Below are 16,230 nucleotides of genomic sequence, written 5' to 3'. Positions count from 1 at the left end.
AATTGAAGTGGATGAAAACATTTCATCAAAGTTGTCCTAAAACCAAAACAATAACCGTTCTCGTCTTTTTTTTTAATAACTTCAAACGTTTACTACTATATTATTTATTTATTTATTTAGTAGTACATAGAATGTAAGCTATGGCAGCTATACTGTGTGTATGTACAGGTTTATGAGGACACAAATGTTCATAATGACATAGGTATTACATTGTGAACATGCATGGTTTATGAAGACACTTCCTGTGTCCTCGTAACCAAATGGCTTAAACAACATACTTAACTTTTTTTTTTTTTTTTTTTTTTGTAATGCTTACCTTTATATTTGCTATATATTAACACACCTCAGTACTGGTCATGTGTATCACTCACAAACCTTCTTTATATAGCACATATGCACATTCAGTTCTGTCTATGGACATTTTTTTTTTCTATATTTTTTTATTACCACTGTTATTTATAATTTATTGTATATTCTTTTTTTAATATTAGTGTTTTATATTACCATAACTTTATGTATGTCTGCACTATGTTTGTACTTTCTGTACTGGAAGCTCCTAACACCAAGACAAATTCCTTGTGCGTGTGTGTGAACACACTTGGCAATAAAGCTCTTTCTGATTCTGATTCTGATATTAACTGTATTTGCTATATTTGCTTTATATCTTCTAAGAAAAGCTGAAGACCTACCGGCTGGATATTTGCTACGTCTTAAGGTCAAACACAGTGTCCACCTTAAGGTCAGACATAATTCATATGACCTGATGATTGCTTAAGGCTTATATTTCTATCTTATATATATTTTAAACAATACAGCATTTCTTTTATATTGTAATTAGTCATTCGTGTAGTATCATGTGGCATTTGTATATCCGTAAATCTTTTTGTAGTATGTATCGAACAGTGATAAATACAAGGATATCGTTTTGTTGTTTTTTTGTATTTAAATTGTAATCACGTATGTGTATACTTGCCACTAAATGACGCTTTTGAGAAACTTTCTGTAGGCTTGTTACTCGACTTGTACTAGTATAACACGTGACGACCACAAGGTGGCGCACTTACCCTATATTCTTATTCTATTTTCTGAAAAATCTGGATAACCACCAGCTGTGGATATTCTTCACAGAAACTAATCAGTGGTTTAGAAATATTTATGGGCCTGTTATGCATAGACGCAATATGATCTGTCACTGCTGTATTTATTTATTTATTTATTTATACTACTAAAAACATGTCGCCGGTTTAGCCTACTTTTGGACACTGTAGCTAATAAAACCTTTTTTTTTCGATAAATACAGACATATCTGGTTACACCATGTGCGCTGTTTTCAGCATTATACTTTAAGACAACTATTGAGATGAGCTGCTTATACAGCAAATAAAAAAGCACTTATGAGATTTATTCCATTTTGTTCACTTTTGTGGTCGCATGGATATGGATAATTGCATGTTTCGTATTCCTTTAAAGTTTTAAAGTAATAATTTTCTGAACAAAACAGAAACTATTTTGATATTCCATCATCCGCATGGTTTTCAGTGCAACCCTTATTGATTGCTGTTGTGGAAAGAAAATTTACGGTGCAGTTCACGGCTAGTGATTGTGAACAGTGACAGTTTCAGTAGTGGCTATTTGACAGCTCTAATCACCCAAGGTTTGTGTTCTAATCGCGCAGAGATCAGTGTCATAACAGCAATCCTTTTTAAAGCTCCCGCTGAATCAGAGAGACTGAAACAGCGCTTTAGACCACAAGTTTGTGCAGTTTTTCCCCTCTAAGTGTCTTTTCTTTTCTTTACTGAGTTTTACCGTGTATACTAGTTTGACAGTGCATTGCTATTGTTCTTTAATTCAACATTTTATTAATTTAACAATTTACACATGCTTCATGGGTTTGCGTTTGCATATTGCTGTCTAACGTCCAGGTTTCCTAAAACAACACTTAATCGTCTTCATGAAATTGTTATAATCGAATAGTAGGCAATATGTGACCCTGGACCACAAAACTAGTCATGAGGGTCAGTTTTTGAAATTGAGATTTATACGCAGAAATAGGAGGGTGTAAAAAAATAGCCTATTGAAAAATCGTCTTTAAAGTTGTCCAAATGAAGTTCTTGACGATGCATATTACTATTATTATAAAAAAATAAGTTTTGATATATTTACGGTAGGAAATTCACAACATAATTTTTATGGAACATCTTTACTTTACTTAATGATTTTTGGCATAAAAGAAAAATCAATAGTTTTTTTACCCATACAATGTAGGCCTATTTTTGGCAATTGCTACAAATATACCCGTGCTACTTAAGACTTTTGTGGTCCATGGTCACATATATATGTCACATATATATTTTCCCAAAAATATCGAAACCCCAAGCAGATAGTAAATAATATCGTATCGTGTTGCATCGCAAGTAGAGTCATCTGCAGGACAACCGCGAGATTACACTGAAATTACACAGTTACTTGCATGCAGTGACTTGAAGATACGTTATATTTTATTTACGTTCATTTGATTAATTATTTGATTTAATGCAGGTAGTGATTTTATTTAATACACGATTTTAAACAATACTAAATCCATTCATAAATCAACAAATGTATGTTTTAAAGAAAAAACAAACAAACAAAACAGGTAGTTGATACAAACAGTGGTAAACAATTGCTTCTTTGTCATTGCCAGGTTCAGTAACAGGGCTTCAGCGGTATGGCTCCAGTGACCTTGCAGGAGGCTTGCAACTCTTCGTACAAATCTGAGAAAATTAAACAGATCAGATGAAGCAGTGATGAGCTATGTAGTAACAGCAATAAGTAATAAGTTGTTCTGCACAAAACATCAACACAAATATTTATACAGAAAATAAATTCAATCTTTTAAACTACAAGTTACAGGTAAATTACAAGCTATAACGTTTTGCAAAAGGGGGGAAAAAAGAGTTGACATTTCAACTAGTCATGAATAAACAGCAATTCACGTAGCACTATTCGCGTCTTTACCTTATTTCAAGACAACATAGGTTTATAGCAAAGGCTATCGTGAATTCACTTTAATGGCATTTATGAAATAATCCAATTCAGCCAGTATTATCACTTTGTATTTGACCCTTCGTCAGAAAATATTTGAACTGTTGTTGTAGTGTCCTAAAATTGTGCCAGCTACACTGACCACCCTCTCCAGCATCATGGAATCAAGGTGTTGCGCTTTCCTTTGACCATGATCAAAACCATTCTGCGGCAAGCAATGAAAGCAGTGGGGTGTGGTGTATCACAGTGGACTGGCCACCCGTGAGAAGACCTAATACCAGCAGACCTGTGGACTAGTGTGCCCAATAAACATGGGGCCGCTCAGTCCCAAATCAGTCTGCCACCCACTTCCTAAATCAGTAAGCGCGCATGAGTGGGAAAAGCAACGATCGCAAACAATTTAGTTGCTCTTTATAGTGGCTTTCAGTAAAGTTTAGTTTTTCAGTATTATTACATCCCATTCACCCATGACAAAAAATACGAGTTCTTAAGCAAATTGTAAGAAACATTCAAATGTGCCGTATCGCTTCTGTTTTCTAACTTCTTTAATGAGGTCTGGATGTTTGGATAAAGCTCGCAACTGGCATAAAATGCATTTCAGTTTCAATATTTACGCCCTCTTGACTTTTCGATAAAGGTTTTCGTTGGTCGAGAATTTTTTTGTTTCTCTTTAGCCTAAATGTTTTCTTGTTAATTAAAATGTTTACAGCCTTTCTGTGTAAAAAATCAATTATTGTTCATTACCAGATCATGTAGGTTTTTTCTTTTTCTTTTTTTTTTTATTTGCAGGCAAATACATAAGTCTGGAAGACGCTAATTTGGTGGCCCACCCGACTTTTTAATACGGGCAAACAACGTAATTTTTTTTTTTTTTTTTTTAATGACTGTTTTACAAAACATTAGCAATACTCTAAAGTTTTCTGGAGCAGTGGTATGTCCAAGTACATTGCAGATCTATGCAGTCACCTGCAGGACAAACGCAAAATTACACTTAAACTTAATCAACGCAATCAAAATGATTTAATGCAAACAAGGAATTTGTTTTGGTGATAGAAGAAGCTTTCAGGGCACAAAACAACAGCAGGACACAGTAAAAATAAATAAATAAATAAAATAAGATAAGCGAATAAAGAAACGTAACACAACAGATAAATTACGTATGTACCATATATACAAACTAGACAATGTAAATAGACAAATATGTATGTAATAGGCTGTGTAGTTGCAATACATTGTGTCTTTAACATCAGCACAGTTTTAATTTTGCCAGTGATCACAGTAATGTTAAATACATGTAGCAAAAACAATTTAAAGATAACAAATGGAACAAAATAATAAATAGGTAAATAAATGAAACAAAATCAAGGAAGTGGTATGATTGTTGTAGGCAACTGTATGAATTAAATTCAGAGGGGGCGTTTAACGGGGGAAATGGTCTAATGAGCTTTGCTGGCTGATGAATAGGGGATTGGCGAATGTCCCAAAAGCGCAGCTTCCCGAAATGCACTCCTCATTACTGGCAACAAGGTGAATGTCGTGGTCAATATCCTTATCATTATTAGGTTCAGTCACAGGGCCTCTTTCTCCATGTCTCCGCTGACCTCTGAATCTTGCACGCCGAATCGCAAAAGCGAGAAAATGTGGTTAGTTAAATAAATAAATAAAATAGATCGCTCTGCGCAAAATTGGTTATAGCCTATTTAATTTAGTCAATATTTAGGTTCAGTATAAAAAACGGCCATGCAATGTGCTAGATTTTTTAAAGTCACGCAAAAGCCATAAACACAAATTGGGTCAGAAAAAAGAAATTGAACAGCATTTATAAAGCTTTCTCGATGTTAATCCCAAATTTTCTAGATTATAAATGTTTAATAAGAACTCGTTTTTACAAAAGCTAGCTTTAGTTTTGTACTTAAAAGAAGTACCATGGACCATGGTAGTGACGTGTTCGTCAGGTTTAGTAATAGAGAGGCCTTAACTTTTTAAGCCGCTGTCTTTTCAACATAGCCATTAATCATCGCCAGTCATATGTCATACTCTGGACATCTTATGTTTAGATCTATGATGCAAACCGGAATAAATTTTGAATGTGAAGGGGAACACCAACTGAAAATACATAACCAATATGATCATGCTGGGAAGTGTTTGTGGTCTAAAATAGAAGGCACCCTTTGTAAACTGGAATGCCTGATGAGATACAAGATGTAAGCGGGAGTAACAGAAAGAAAGAGAAAAATAAATGTGATAGTAAATATACAGAGAGAGAAGGGTAGCTCAAAGCAGGAGAGCAGATAGCTGTCATCGCTGTGGTTTAACACAGTCAGCCACAGACTGCTCCAGAAACTCTCCATTACTGCCCATGATGGATGGGAGAGGAACCTATCCCCGGATATACTGGCCTGAGGGGCCCCTGAGTGACAGGAGAACCTGGGGTTGCCATGGTATCACTGTTTCCATGGTTACACCCTGATTTGCTCTTTATTATTGATTTAGAAGTTTGCTGTCCTTTCTCGTCGACTTCCAAGCCACTCTTCCCAAAAGTTGCACGTTTCGGTTGGGCACCGGCACCACTCTCAACTCATACTTCACTGTATCAGCCACAAGCAGTGACTGAACGTTTGTATTTTACCACATGCCATATGAGGTTATTTTTACAGTCTGTTGTTGCATATTCAAGGTCTGTGGTGTGCACGGTAACAGATGTTTTCATGATTGGAAAACTGACCAGCCATATGTGTATTGCAGATACATAAAAAGGTCTGAGAATTGGTTCACTGCTGATAATGCTAGAATTCTTGTTTTAGCTCTTGGCCCATCTTCTTGAATATTCATGAATGAACTTTCAGACTCCGCTAAGACTTAAGACTGTTTTTTAATTACTTGTATATCACCTTTGTGATGCAGTTCGTAAAGAAAATCCATTCATTACTTATTTCGTATCCTTTTTATTTCATTACATGGCCATGAATATCATGACTGTGGACGCATATCAATATATTTCAATACATTTGCGAGCAACAATTCGCATTCCTACATTTCTTAGATCCTTTTAATTATATCTGATATATACAACGCAACAATGTTACACATATCCACAGTGCACACTGTATTTAATATGAAGGCACGTGACACGCAGTTAATTCATTTAATTTGTACATTTTTTAAAACGTCCAGTACTGCGTGGATTTATGTGATAGGGAGTTTCTTTGAAAGTTACTTCACTATTTCCTCCTTCGATAGCCAGATATTAGAACCACAAGACAATCAGAGGGAGCTTAAGATATCTTTATAGACCATCGACCATCAGCCAACATGGTAATGACAGCTTGGGCCCCCTGGGCAATAATGTAGGTGTCTTCTGACTGGAGTTTACTTGAATTTTCTCTTTGTTCTCGACCGTGGATTTCGTTTTTCTAAACCGACAAAAAACAATTTCGTCTGTTGTAACCAAAAGCAATATTTCCGGAGACCGGATTATTTTACTTCCTTAATATAGAGTATTAATTTGACCTTGAATTAAATTATATAGCATACTGTGGTATTCTTCTTCTTATTAACATTTAGCTTGTGTTTGCATCGAATAATACATCAGCAGGCCACATGTTTAGTGAACGGCTGGTTTCAACAAAGCAAAAAATTGCTAGGAATGTAACATTTTGTAATTTCTCCTTCGCTTTATTCACATTTTGTATATAGAATCACACTCAAAAAAATCACAATTGCTTCGTAATAAATTTCCAATATTATTTTTAGCGCTAATTTTACTTTATTATTAGGCCTATCATTTTTATTATTATCTCAGTTTGACTGGCATCATCAGGAAATAATCCTCCGAGTAGTAAAGTTATGTGCTTGAGTATTAAGCGAAGACAGTCTATTCCAGCTACTATATAGACCTGCATTTATTTTGTCTAATTGGTCAGTTTAAAAGGTTAACACTGTGAATAATTTGTGTCTGTGATGAACGAAGTCTGTTTATTATTCACTGAAGATGTATTGCACTACCACTCCTATGGTTTCCATTTAAATGAAAGGGATAAAAAAGCTCGTATTTGGTGAGGGTCAGGCAATGTCAATCCTGGACGCTTAGTTGAAAAAACATTACTATTAGGCTTAATAGATGGTAATATGAGGCCTACCGTTAATGATTTGATCGCCATCTCCTCACACAACCAACAGTGAACATGTGAGAAGATGAACATAAAGTGAGAAGATGAATATAAAAATCTTCACCGCCGGGCGCTGTATGAAATTCACAACCATGAAATTTCATAAACTGTAAATGCACATATAACATTTGTCATTACACTAAGACATTAATTGCATATTATACTCGAATAGTATGCAGTTACATCTTCAGAACAATAATTGCGTTACATAGCCTATTAGGTAACATATATACTGGTTAACGACTTAGATTGTGTATCACTGGACAATACTATAATGTAAATTGTGACACTTTTAGAATATTTACCGGGCGCTATTCTTTTGTTATTGGCTGTAAGTCCTGAAGACTGCACCCGAATTAATTTGTAATTTCAGGCTTGCTCAAATTTAACATATTTTAAAAGAGGCATGTAATAAACGATTATTTCGTCGCCTGTTAAGATATCTCAGTTCCGTTATTTTTGACAGGTCGGTTTTTGAAAATGCAGCCGTTTTCATGTGAATTTTTCCCCCATCGGGATTTATGCTCTCGTTTAAAGGTTTTAAATGTTTATCACCGACAAAACAGAGCAGTCGCCTCATGCTCGCAGGGATAAATGGAGTGTTAGAGGACTCGCTTGAAATGACACGCATGCCCTGACCACTTGGGAGGTCTTTCTCTCCTCTCACAGGCTCAATACGTGACGGTTTTTATGCAATATAAGCTTTTTCTGAAATGTCTGTGAAGGAATCGTTGTGCTGAGCTGTGAGGCCAGCTGTTCAGCACACGTAAAGTAAATTAGCTTGGAATATTTTTTTTAATCTAATTTAAATATTTTATTTAACACTTTATATTTAGCCTGCATGATATTTTCCGGTCAAACTTTTTATGTAAGATGTTATTTAAACGGTGTTGTAACCAAGCTTTCAAAATATAACATTTAGAATCAGGTTACATTTTATTTAACAAACATAATTTTTGTAAGTGCACGGAATCTATTAAAACATATAAAATTATGCCATATGCCAAGAGTAGGCCATGTCAATGTGCAATCGAGTAATTGCACAATGTTGTATTTGCAAAATTTTGAATCTTTATCAATGTTGAAGAGCTTGTCATCGCCAAGTTTTTTCTTCTTTTTTTTTTTAAGAAAAAAAGGGCGGTTCGTAAATGTGCAAATAAACCATTTTCAGAAAGCTGTGCACCGCAATACAAATAGTACCAAGTCAGTACAAGTAATAGGCTACAATTCAAAACAGCAATGACAAAAACAGCACAGCAGCGGTAATTATTTCAAACGGCAGATTTGTTTAAATATTACTACGCTTTTGATAAAAGAGATAAAGAAAGCAAGCTCCCAGTAGCTTTTCAGTAGTTTTGTGCCAGTTATTATAAGTCAACAAATCACTTTCCATGAGGTAAAACCAGTTTACCGTAGTACACGTCAGTGATCCTGCCACTAGCTCTTCATGCAGATGTATAGCCATCTCTTCTCGTCAAGCATAACCTGATGGAGCGAAGCGTCTTTATTCCTTCAAAACTCATTCAGCTCATTCTTTCCGCGTTACCGTTGTTTGAGGAGTCTGGGTGCAAGAGTGCCTGAAGAACTTTTGGAGGACGGTTTGGAAGAAGAGGGAGTTGTTTCTGTGAGAAACTCAATCTCGCATACAGTAGCGGCCTCCATCTGGGAACTGTCACAACTGACAGCAGCACGGGCACTGGCCTGATCTTCCGCGCAACATTGAGAAAAACACAGTAGGCTACACTCTCTGAGAATGGCACATTGTCTGGTTGTTTAATTATTAGGAAAACAGCTGATCATTTATAACCTAATACATTGGCGCCGCAATATTTGAGAAGTTTAGCAGATCGATATTCCTGTCCTGTCAAAAATTCCTACGAACGGAAAACGTTTTTGGGTCAGTGACTGAAAATCCACTTATTTACAATAAAGGCGATTTCTTGTGTAGCCATTTATTAAATAATAACAATAAATAAATAATAATATGTAAGAAACGTTATAAGTAAAAAACGTTATAAGAACAAAAAGTGGCGTGCCAATCTTTAATTCATTCAAGATCAAAATTTCGTAACTTGAGTTTTTTTTTTCCGAAAACACTTACTTAGAATATGTTTACGCTTTAGATTTTTTTAGATTAGATTTACTTTACTCTCCTTGTTGAAAATAATATTGAGTTTTTAATTCTCTATTTCAGTCAATAACTTATTTTCTTGCAAAACGGTCAAAATGGCTGCAGATATCGGCGGAACGCACTCCAAATCATTTAACTCGCATAACCTAAATTAAGTTAGACTATTATCTCTGGTATGTTGGGACATATTTATGTGAGACAAAATGTAAAAATGTCATTTACATTTAATTACACTGAGGTGATCCGGTCTAATGAAAAATATAACAATAATACAATATGACATTAGTGTACGGAAAACCGTATCAAGAGCTGTATCCTAGAACTTTACGAACATATTGCATTGCTTAAACAAGTCCTGCATTATCTGTTCTGAGTTTAAAATTATAAAGACTGCAAAATGCAGTTTTTACGCGATTGTTTTTTAACTATATTGTATGTCTGAGATCGTGCCACTTTTACAACACTGACTTTTTCGAAAGCTTAGATTGTTTTATATATAAATAAAAGTAATTTCTACTGAACTGTTTTAATGCTTGGATTTAGGGTGAGGTAGGATCACAGGCCTTGTAAGTGATTACGTTTACCATATAGGCACAGGATGGCTCTGTTCTGACGTCAACATGTCTACTAGCCACTGCTGCAGACAGAAAAAAATGGAGGAGGGTCTTATGAGCTAATGGTTTACAGATGTCTGTAATACCAAGAAAAAGATGCTGTTTGGTCCATGCTTTAAAATATAATACGACCCTATAAGTTCGAGAACTTTAAGTTTTGGACAATTACACAAAAGAGACCCAGTCAATTTGTTAGTATGCTGGGAAGTGGCAATTTTGCTATTGGCGAGGCAAGTTGATATATATAAAGAAGACTAGACATACTATTTTTTTTTTTTTTTTTTTTTGGTCAGTATTCATAAGCCTTGGAATTAGAAATATTTAATCAAATGGGACATGAGGTGACGGAACGTAAGAGATAAAAGAGCTATATACCAACGAAATTGTATATTCCTGGATTAGACGATTTCGTTTGCTTTAGTGCCAGAGGAAATAACGGCTCTTTACTACTTTGGGCCTTCAGGAATCATGGTGTCGAATGTAAGATATGTGTTCTCTTCCATTTGGAGAGTCATTCATGTTACAGCAGCGGCAGCAGGTCACAATGAGGTCACAGTATTATCTGTATTCTTAATCAAGGGAGTACGAACGGTTAATTTTATCTGAGACGCCATCTTGACAATCTCAACAAATTATCTACAATTATTAGCGCATATAGGACCTGTGGAATCAGACAATACGTTGTAACGTAAGCGGTAATTTAATGCAACTGGATGGGTCTTAAATCGTCTGTGTGTCTTCCTATCTAAGCAGATTTACTCTGCCGGATATGTCAGTTTAATTGCATGCCTTTGCGTAAAAAACTTTAGATGAAAACTATGAGGCCTGCACCAAACGAAAATTACGTAGCAATTAGCACGTTAGCCTACAAATATTTAAAAAGCCAATGGCAGTAAAGAAATATGACTGGTATTTCTAAATACACATCAAATGCATACTTATAGTAATCGTAGAACATGAAGAATCTATCATCTATAATAATATCACTATTATTCCATAATTCAGCGGATAGCCTACTACTAACTCTGTTGTTATGGACATTGCCAAAATTCGGTTCTATGAATTGTGGTGCTAACCCCCTCCACACCAGTGGGAAGTTTCAGCTACACATTTTGATCGGCACGTTATCAATCATTTGCACATCCGAGCAGGCCTTAGTCGCTCCAGCAAAGTCTGGCCCTCCTCCGTATTTTGTTGTTAACGTCATTTGGGCATTTTCCACAGGCTCCAGTGAGTCTGCTCAATCATTTATTTTAGCAGTTATGGAATTAAACGTCTTGCAATTTTCCCCCTTTATCGATATTAAACCGCGTATAATTGTGTTTTGTACGACATATGGCCTGTGCAGTTTCAATGTTAGAATCGTGTTTATTTAAAAATACCTTTAAAGATAATTAACATTACATGAATAGCCTTCTTCGAGATTTAGATGGTATTCTGAATTTTCCCTAAATCAGTTTTTTTGTATTACATGACCACTGTATAAAATACCCTATACAGTCATGAAAGTAAATCATCATTATGATTAATTAAATTATCATTTTTTGGCACCTGCTGCAAAAACCCTATCACCTGTTCAACAAATGTGTTCATTTAATGCTGTAATTCATTCATGTGTAAATTTCGTCATGTACACTGACAAATGTTTCAAATTGAGGTGAATAAAATACAAATCTTATTTTAACATAACAATAACTGATAAATATTATTGTTCTTTTAAATTGAAGTTAATCGAAACTACAGACAGCGCTATTACCCGAAGCAGCCTGAATGGTAGGCCTACTTGCAAAAATGAATTAGCCTACCTATACGCAAGACCGACAGCTACTGCTAGCATTAACAGTTTGTATTTATTTGTAATTCTTCTTTTAGTATTTAGTGTTGCAAGCATAAATTGACAAACTGTTCACAAACGCCACATTGCTGACCCTTACAGCAGTTTTGTCAAATTGAACATTGTCTTCAAAACTTTAGATTACCTTTTAAAAGTCAATGAAGCAGAGTTTTGGCTGCTTGAATCATTCTGTTTGTGCTCAAGGAGCTGCCGGGTATGCATCGCGTGAGTGCTGTTTGATTTGACTGTCACGTCTATGTAAGTATTACTGAAAATATATTCAACAGTCTCTCTAGGCCCTGAAACGTATAATTAATTTCTGTACTTTAGTCTATATTCTGCTTACAAACAGCACTTATCTTCTGTGAATAATTATTTAGTGTGCAATTTACCAAGTGGCATCTTTAAGTTAAATTTCATTTCAGTACAACAAAAGGTCTATTGTTAAAAACACAGTGGTTTATTGAATTAATTACATTGTTTACATCTCCAATATTATTTAACTTTTGTGTCTCTGGACGGAAGTGCACTGGGTGGACTCAACAGTTGTTTCAGACACCAGCATTGTACGACCACAAAATGACATTATAACACTTCATGACATTTTCAAATAAAACATTTACTATATCATAACATCGACTAATCTTCCTCATAATTAAAGAAGAGGGAGACATAGATAGATACTGGAAGTGAAAGAGAGACAGAATGAGACAGAACTTCACGTATTCCTTAGTGGCAGATATCTCATTTTGATTCACAATGGGACAAGAAAACAAACAATAATAAACCAATATCAGACAGCAACACACAATCTCTTACCAAGAGAGTATCCTCCTTCTAAAATGGAATGGTTTTTCCTCAAATATCCACTGTCCGTAGCGGGAAATTGCACATAAATATTCCATTAAATAAAGTGAGAGAACAACTAAAAATGAGTTCAGAGGGCCTCATTTCGTGTCTTTTGCATTAGTCTCATTGTTTCAGTTCCAAAGCCCATACATGCTGCGGCCAACCAGTTCTCCCTTTAGTTTTCTTGTCATTGCTGCTCCCTGAATTTTTCAAAACGTCGTTCTGTAAAAAAACAACACAAAAGAGATTATTTGTATAGCTATTGCACATTACCACATTTGATCAACGTACTGGTCACGGTAAAGTCAGCAAATGTAATACTTTAATTTATACAACAAAGATACGGGCACAGCAGCGTTCACAAAACAAAGTTTTTACACAGAATATTTTTTAAGCTTTTATAACAAAGTCAAAGCAAGTTTCTATTATATGTACGTCTAATATATGGCAACAGTGTTTATCGACGTTTATGAAGATCTGTTTACTCTATTTAAGGTCTTACCATTTCTTTCTTTCGCCTTTCTTCTTTGGCGTCTGTCTTTTTGAATTCCGCTTTGAAGGCCTCTGCTTCCCCGTTCTGTTCGTCTTTGTCCAGAATGTCCATAAGGTAAGCAATGTAACTGGTAGCCAAACGAAGGGTTTTGATTTTGGACAGCTTCGTATCCGCGGGCACGTTGGGAATGCATTCCCTGAGTTCTGCAAAGGCGCTGTTGATGCTCTGAGTCCTGCGCCTCTCCTTTCGGTTTGCCGTGGGTCTACGTTTCACTGGTCGGGGTCCCATTCCAACGGCGCCGGCCCCCGGTACTCCTCCGTAGTGCGAGTGGTCGAGCCCAGGGGCTCCTGCTGAGTATTCGGGGCTGTACGACGGTGCCATACTGTAGTCTGGAGGAGACATCTCCGGATGGCTGATAAGCCACCCATGAAAATAGGGGGGTTCTTCATGACAGCGACTGGCAGCAGCTGCAGCAGCGAAGGAATAGCCGTCATGATGCATCACTGGGTGGTGGGGAAATCCTCCAACTAAACTCATGGCGACAGACTTGTGTACCCTAAGGCGAACCACAGACAGAGTACGCTTTGGCTTTCAGATTGTGCGTACTTTGACTTGACGATTTAGACACCGGCTTTCTCCCCATAAAAAGTATGCATTTGTTGCTTTCTAGCAGAAAGTAAAAATGCAGTCCCGCTTATTTGTCCATAACAAAAATACCGCTGAATTTCTAGCAGATCATTAACGGATGAACAAAACAGGTTTCAGCTGTAACTGCACTCGAGTTATTACTGAAAAAGCATTTACTTACACTTATATTCTCCACTGCAAATATCCATCATGAGAAAGTCCCATTGCTAATAGTTCTTAATGTTTTAGCGGTGTTCGAAGCCTTTTTCTGAATTTCAAACCCGTTATGGAATCAATGAGGTGGAGCGTTGGATGGAAAAAGTTCCAATCCCAGTCGATGTTGTGCACGCAATTCGCAGCCTGGTTCACTCTGTGGAAGCAGGCGAATTCCGCCGTTTGATCTCCATGTCAGCTACATCTTTTGAGCTGCTTGGGTTCATATATGTCGTCAAAACTCTTCTCAGCCAATAACGTTGTAGAGGAGGAGGGACATGAACTGCATCGTTAGGGTTTACGCTCCCAAATTGCACGAACCCTTGCAAAGATAGCGTAGCTGACTTATAGCGTATATATACAACATGTATAAAATAAATGTGAAATACGTGCAAAAGGGACTGGTAACGTATGCTGCCATTCCATGTTTATTTGATATTTATTGCGTGTTTGTGGGGGCGCGCTTGCGCGTGTGTCAATGACATTTATATTTGTGTTTTTATTCGTTTTAAATGTATATGTGTGTACCACAATACCTTCGGTCTTTCGTAAAATTAATTTAAAATCTTTAATGCAGCAATAAAATTGGCTAAATAAACTGAGCTTTTCAGATAATCTGATAGTATAAACTACTGATATGGTATAAAATGCCTATTTTAAGAAATAAAAGAGATATGGATCGTATTTAATCTAGAAAGCTGGATATTTATTCAGTTTTATTATTGTATTTTTTAAGCATCACTGCGTTTTGAGTAAAACAATAACAATAACAAAAACAAAAACAAAAACAAAGAAAAGCATGTGCAGAGCAACAGATTTGACTTTAAAACTTACATTATTCAGTCCCTCATTGCCACTGTGAGCTATGCATTTTTATCTGGCATATATAATAAGAGAGTATAGATCTGTACAATAATTTTAATAAGCTTAAGCCGGCTGTAAATTCTTTTAATTATGTAAACTTTTATGACAGATAGATAGATAGATAGATAGATAGATAGATAGATAGATAGATAGATAGATAGATAGATAGATAGATAGATAGAGGAAATATACGTAGGCTATACTTTTTTGCCTTGTCAGTACAAACGAGTTCAAATAAAGATATGCACAGCGTGATTAAAAAAAATAAGGCGAAATAAAAATACTGAAACTGAGTGTGTTTGTGTATATAAGTTAGACTAAATATTTAATATATATACACATTCAGGGAATTAAACGAGAATTGTTTTTATTTGATAGCAGTAAGATAAATTGGTCTGTTTCCTTTCCGTATTAGGCCTATAACTTGGTGTTCTGCGTAAAACTGTTTAATGGACCAATAAAAACAGTTTAAAACTAGTATAGAAAATATTATAACAATGTAAAATGTGTAAAATAATATCTTAAAGACATTGAATCGTTTTGACTGCATTTGAATTTTTTTGACTGAAATGTTCACGCCATCGACAGTTTAATGAGATCATTTTTGTTAAATTTAATAAATAAGCATCATCGCTTTTTATCATGTAAATTCCAAATAACCGCGTAGTTGAAAAATTATTGGTGCCATTAAAGTTTAGACACCATCAAGAACAGAACAGTGATTTTGACTGTAATATATGTTTATATCGTATGTTTGTATACGAAACACTTTACAAGAATTATGTTTCCTGGATCTGTTAATCCTCAATTGGCCGTTTGTTTTTCACGACATCCATGTTTGAACACACATTTTGAGTGTGGTGTAGAAAAGTGTAGAAAATTTGAACTGAATCCAAAAGACTAATTCTAAAACCGAGCACTGTTGCTTGCAATGCCTCTTCCACCGTGCGAGTATCAGCGCTGATTGCGAGCCTTTTCGGTGGACTTAGAGCTGACATTTGAGTCTTTTAATTTTGACAGTTCACAGATATTGTTCCAGGTTCCAAATATAACAGCAATGTTAAACAATGTGTGAATATCTATGGGCATAGCTATTCTTGTCTGTGTGTCAGTGTGTGAGTAAGAGAGAGAGAGAGATGAGGGGAGAGGCAGAAGGAGAGAAAGAGGGAGTGGTGTGTGTGTGTGTGTGTGTGTGTGTGTGTGTGTGTGTGTGTGTGTGTGTGTGTGTGTGTGTGTGTGTAAAATTTCACAAATTTCACAAAAGAAGGTTCATGATTTATTCGTGTTTAAGTGTTGTGTGTGGGGTTCAGGCGTAATTCATCTGTCTGAATGGAAGTTCTCGAGTAATTTAAATAGGCCGAGTCTCCAGTTAATGACATATAATCAGCCTGCAGGTCACTTGGTCAGACTCC

General features: G+C 35.8%; 1 protein-coding gene across 1 annotated transcript; it reads right to left on the bottom strand.

Annotated features, from left to right (window-relative positions):
* Nucleotides 1-12,209: 12,209 nt before the first annotated feature.
* hand2 (heart and neural crest derivatives expressed 2) lies at nucleotides 12,210-14,128 on the bottom strand. The gene is made up of 2 exons (XM_073843134.1): nucleotides 13,124-14,128; nucleotides 12,210-12,843 (listed from the first exon to the last, which is right to left on the bottom strand). Exons 1-2 carry the CDS (start codon nucleotides 13,649-13,651, stop codon nucleotides 12,745-12,747), a joined length of 627 nt encoding a protein of 208 aa, XP_073699235.1. The 5' UTR covers nucleotides 13,652-14,128; the 3' UTR covers nucleotides 12,210-12,744.
* Nucleotides 14,129-16,230: the final 2,102 nt, after the last annotated feature.

This window comes from Garra rufa, chromosome 6, assembly GCF_049309525.1.
Source record: "Garra rufa chromosome 6, GarRuf1.0, whole genome shotgun sequence".
In the NCBI taxonomy this organism is placed as follows: domain Eukaryota; kingdom Metazoa; phylum Chordata; class Actinopteri; order Cypriniformes; family Cyprinidae; genus Garra; species Garra rufa.
This window is presented reverse-complemented; position numbering and strand designations above follow the sequence as displayed.

What these genes read in the sequence shown, in the direction of transcription:
- hand2 (XM_073843134.1), bottom strand. Translation starts at nt 13,651, where the DNA reads ATGAGTTTAGTTGGAGGATTTCCCCACCACCCAGTGATGCATCATGAC. An exon ending in AAAGGCGAAAGAAAGAAATG is followed by an intron (nt 12,844 to 13,123) that starts GTAAGACCTTAA and finishes GTTTTTTTACAG; the next exon opens with AACGACGTTTTGAAAAATTC.